The sequence below is a fragment of the Engraulis encrasicolus genome, chromosome 24, assembly GCF_034702125.1.
Source record: "Engraulis encrasicolus isolate BLACKSEA-1 chromosome 24, IST_EnEncr_1.0, whole genome shotgun sequence".
NCBI lineage: Eukaryota > Metazoa > Chordata > Actinopteri > Clupeiformes > Engraulidae > Engraulis > Engraulis encrasicolus.
The window spans coordinates 30,982,405-30,987,765 of NC_085880.1; the positions used below are offsets into that span (position 1 = coordinate 30,982,405).

Sequence of the window (5,361 nt, forward strand, 5' to 3'; positions counted from 1 at the left end):
TTTTTCAAATTAAATGTCTCCATCCTCCACCCATGTGGTCCTTTTTTTGTGCTTACAACATTAAACTTCAAAAGTCAGTTAAAAGCCTCCAGAGTACTCCCCAGAAGGAACAGAGAGCAGAGTTCTCTTTTCAGTGAAGAAGGCTGGTTGTTTTTTTAATTATTTTTTTTGTTTTCATAGTTCTTTTTTTCTTTTTCAAAGAAAGGTTCTATTTTTCCCAGTTCCCTGAAGGGAACCACCAACATAGTAGAGCTTGTCCTGCTCTTAATTCAACCACGTGCATCACACTGATTTCCTGTTGTGTTCGCTTTTATCCAGTCCGCACAGAGAACACTGTAGTTAGTCCATGTTACATAATTACACATTACTTGTTTTTTTGGAAATTTTTACCAAACAATGGCCGTTCGCTGGTCTGAGAGAGCTCAAGATTGATTAAAAACAAACAAAAAAGACACACCTATCCTGTGTGTGAGTGTATGTGTATGTGTGCCTGAGAGGGGATCATAGAACTCTCCTTAGGTCTTTTAGAATGCCCTGTTTTGTCTCTAAAACCTTTTTTTAAAACAGAACTTCATTCCTTCTGCAGGTAACAGTGCTATTGCAACAAACCACTTTGAGTTGAGATCTTCTGGTTGCTGACACACTCTCGAATTACTAGACGGCAAAGTTGACTGTGTGCTTTCATTTTCCCACATGCTGTTCAACATTTGCTTTGATATTTGTTTTGAGATTTCCTCCAGAAGTAGGCATCACATCAGCACACATCACCAGCACCCTCCACACGCTCCAGACCCCCCCCAATCCCCCCGTTCCAAACCCACCCAACTGGGGTCACTCAGTGCAGTGCATGGGCAGGTTAGCAGGCGTGGATGGGTCGCAAAGAGGTCTGGAGGAGGCTGGAGTAGCGTGTTGTCACAGGTAGGTGGCGTTTGTCCCGTTCTGCGCTGCGTTGTGCGCTGTGCTTCTCTTCTCTTCTTCTGCTCTCGGTGGGCGTGCTCTCCTCTCAGACCAGCGAGGCCTCGGCTAGTCATAGCTCCGTGACCTCCAGGGGGCTCTCGCCCCCGCGCAGGCTGCTGCCGACGCTCTCCTTGTGCCGGTGCATGGGCGTGGACTTGGCCGACTCGGTGCGGGCGTTGCGTTCGGCGGCGTACAGCGCCCCGTCGGCGTCCAGGGCCTCCAGGGAGCGCGCCAGTGCCCGCTGGTCGTCCTCGGGCAGGCTGTTGAGGTCGGAGGTCAGCAGCGTGCCCGTGCTGCCGTGGGTCACGTGCACGCCCTCGCTGCCGCGCAGCTCCACCGGGTGCTTGTGCTTGAAGCGCAGCGTGCCGCCACCGCGCAAACCGCCGTTGCCACCCACGCCCAGGCCGTTCAGGCGCTCGTCATCGTCCTCGTCCATGTCACTCTGGATCAGCTGAGAAGGGGAGAGAGGGATGGAGAGAGGAGAGGGGGGGGGCAGAGGTGGGGAGAGGACAGAGAGATGCAAAGAGAGAGGTGGGAATGGAAAAGGGAACAGGTTAAGGTATCAAAAAAGGGAGCAATGCAATGGAGATTAGAAAGTAAAGAGGGGGGAAGAAGTAACAATTACATTATGTAGAAGTAGGGAGAGAGAGAGAGAACATGAAGGATGAATATAAGTAAAGAGGAACACACCAAAAGTGGAGTTAACACTGGAACGCCTGTTATGTGAGTTGCAATATTACGACACAATGGAAACTTCTACACTACAGAAGCCCTAAAGATGTAGCAAAAGGAAAAGGCAGGAAGGTGGCGTACAGGCTCAGCCTTCAAAGGGAGGAAGCAAAGCAGTAAATGTCCAGGTAGTCACACACACACACACACACACACACACACACACACACACACACACACACACACACAGTACCAACATTTTTTTCCAAAACAGGAAAGGCTGAGGTGTTAAAATAGTGCAGTCTTGGAGCGCACAGGAGACAGGACAGCAGCAGGTGGCGGAGAGAAGGAAAGACTCCTAGACTGGAGGATACGAGAGGAGGAAAGAGAAGAAAGGTGAGGCTGGCTACCTACGGAAGGAAAAGATTCCTAGGTTGGAACGTATGAGAGAAGAGGGGAAAAAACGTGAGAAAAACAAGTCGTGAGACCACAGCAGGAGGAAGTCAGAGAGGACAGGACAGCGCAGCACAGCACAGCACAGCACGACGCCGCATAGCATTGCATAGCACAGCTGAGAAGTTCTCAGCTGGGTCTCCTCTCAGCTGTCTTTGTCCCACCTCGCTGACGGACGAGTGGTCTCCGTTGCCCGTGGACTTGGTGACCAGTCGGGCGGCGAAGAGCTTTTTGAGACGCAGGTAGTCGTCCAGAACCACCTTGAGCAGCGAGCCCTGACAAGAATGGCAGCAGTTAGCGGTTAACGTTGTCTGAACACACACACACACACACACACACACACACACACACACACACACACACACACACACACACACTGACCCGGATCCAAGCACACACTCAGGTATCACAGTACATAGTCAAATCATAGCCAGTACACACTCAGTACAGTATACACATATGCAGTTTATACTCCAACATGCAGACCCTCTAGCACACACAGTACACACAAAATGTATTCATCAGTTTTACAATCCAGTGCCACATATTCCAAATGACTTGGTTTTACCTGTCCAATTCAGCAAGGTGATTAGGTTCACACAACACATAAGGGCTTACATAATGATGTTATTCCTTCAGTTAAACCTGCATACACATACAGTAGAGCAGTGGTTCCCAAACTTTTCCCATCATTCCCCCCTTTGGAGGGTCTGGATGCTTCCGAGCCCCCCCAAACAACAGCAGTACTCATGCAGACTGATTTTACGATTGCTGCGCTGCGCACAATCAAAGGAAAGGTGACTGGTGAGATAAAACAAAGAGGGATGTGTGTTCATTTCCTATGCTATTCAAATTTATGATAATTTGTAAAACAATATTGGTGAGGGCTTAAACTGTATTGCTAGGAGAGACAGGAAATAATTTTCTTGGGGGGGAAAAACCCAAAATCAGATGTCACACGCCCCCCTGCGATGCCTCCGCGCCCCCCCAGGGGGGCTTGCGCCCCACTTTGAGAAACACATACAGTAGAGGATGATAGACATAATAGAGGTGTACAAAGTAAGCAGCTGGTGTATAAATTGTAAAATCATGTACTTCTGCTTCACGCAGCACTGCTTTATACACCTCTACTTCATACACTTTTTCTCTCTGAACATGCCTGCTCAGGCAAGGTGCTAAGACCACTGACTCATTCCTTCTTTGGGCCCACCCATGTAATGTCAACCTCTACACCTCCATTTCCCCTTGGCGGTGACAGGAGATAGAAGAGAGAATAGGAGAGGGGGAAAGGAGAGAGGATAGGAGACGGGGATAGCAGAGGGGGATATGATAGAGGATAGGAGAGAGGGAAAGGAGAGAGGGATAGGAGAGGGGGATAGGAGAGGGGGATAGGAGAGAGGATAGGAGACGGGGGAAAGGAGAGAGGACAGGAGAGAGGGATAGGAGGGGGGATAGCAGAGAGGATAGCAGAGGGGGAAAGGAGAGAGGATAGGAGAGAGGGAGGGATAGGAGAGGGGGGATAGGAGAGGTGTGCATGCCTGCGGGTGGGGGTTCCCTATACTGTACACCTGGCTGGGAAGACCACAGGCAATGCCTCGGCATGCCTGCATGCACAGGAGCCTAAGGCAGATACTGTCCATGGCTTGGGGCCAAAAGCTTAGATGGTTACCGCACCCTGGGGAGTGGGGGCGTAGCACCAACATCTGGGCCCTGTACACAGCCAGCTCCAAGGGACCACCTTTATGTAGAGTTATTATATGGTGTGACGTCATCGGTCGAATGCTCCATTCATTTCAACGGGGCTCCCCAACGTTCGCACGTCTGTTATTTTTCGATAACGGACGGGTTGGTCTATAACAGACCGCTGTCAATGGCAACAAGACTTTTCACTGCTAAAGCGACTTTTCAACAAGACTCTAATCAGCTGCTGTGATTGACAACACCTGTTGTCCTGGCTACCTAGCTGTTGCCTAGCGGTGTTCCACAACGGCACTGTTTTGTTTTGCGCAGCAACAATCTTAACATTAAATAGGCCTAAAGAAATGTCCCCGCCATGTGTGAATCATTTAAGTATATCCATAGAATAAGCGGGTTAACTTTCGGCGAGTCGGTCGCTTTGTGGAATAGCAGCACTTCAGAGAGAACAAGACCCCTCCGCTCCGCGTCGGGGTCTAAAGATTCTCTCTGTCGTGCTGCTATTCCACGGTAGCGACCTTCTCGCCGAACGTTAACCCTTACTTAATATGTGTGAAGTCAAATCGAACTACATTATGTGGGGCCCTGGTGAATCAACGGCACGCATTTTCCACACCCATGACTGCATCTGTCCAAATATGATGTATAATATATAATATATAATATATAAATAACATATACATGTCTGTTTTGTCATCATGTGATGTGAACATCTATAACCATCTAACCATTGTGTGTGCAGGGACAGCAGAGCACGTCATAGTCACTTCAGATAACCGCTTGGCTGTCAAGAAGATGCAACAGATCAGCAAGGCCAACAGATGAGACGGATACGTTTGGGGTTGTACAATGTGGACTCTATTGATGTCAATGGGTTTGTGTGTGTGCGCATCTGTCTGTGTCTGTGTGTGTGTGTGTGTGTGTGTGTGTGTGTGTGTGTGTGTGTGTGTGTGTGTGTGTGTGTGTGTGTGTGTGTGTGTGTGTGTGTGTGAGAGAGAGAGAGAGAGAGAGAGAGAGAGAGAGAGAGAGAGAGAGAGAGAGAGAGAGAGAGAGAGAGAGAGAGAGAGATACATGAGGGGGGTGAATGTGTGAGAGTGTATTTTACGTGTAAAAGTGTATGTCTGTGTGCTCGTGCCTGTGTGTGTGTATAGGAGAGAGAGAGAGAGAGAGAGAGAGAGAGAGAGAGCATGTGTAAATGAGTGTGCGTGTGTGTCCGTGTGCGTGTGTGTGCATGTGTGTGCATGTGTGTGTGTGCGTGCGTGCGTGCGTGTGTGTGCGCGCGCGTGTGTGTGTGTATGTCTTTCTGCATGGGTGTCCTCTCACCTTAATCGGCCCTTCTCTCATGATCTGTCCCAGCTTGGCGATGTTGTCGTACTCCTGGATGGCTGCCCTCAGGTAGCGGTCGTCTTCCGGCTTGGCCTGTGGCTCTCGCCCAAAGGTGCCCTACAAACACGTCAAGAGCTTCATTGTAAAATAACGTAGGCCTACTGTATTTCCATTTCGGAACATTTTGGGAAATTGACAGTATTGTATTGGGTACTGGGCATTCCATTCCAGTGCATTGCCAAATGCATTGTATACAGGTAT

General features: G+C 49.3%; 1 protein-coding gene across 1 annotated transcript in view; it reads right to left on the bottom strand.

The window, feature by feature from the left end:
- Positions 1–833: 833 nt before the first annotated feature.
- The window catches only part of cdh23 (cadherin-related 23), a 435,252-nt gene continuing 430,724 nt past the window's right edge, over positions 834–5,361 (bottom strand). The window contains exons 67-69 of the mRNA XM_063191998.1: positions 5,098–5,217; positions 2,244–2,354; positions 834–1,408 (exon numbers count right to left, since the gene is read on the bottom strand). Coding sequence (XP_063048068.1) covers positions 1,028–1,408; positions 2,244–2,354; positions 5,098–5,217 — 612 coding nt within the window. The 3' untranslated portion in view covers positions 834–1,027. The remainder of the gene's footprint in view (positions 1,409–2,243; positions 2,355–5,097; positions 5,218–5,361) is intronic.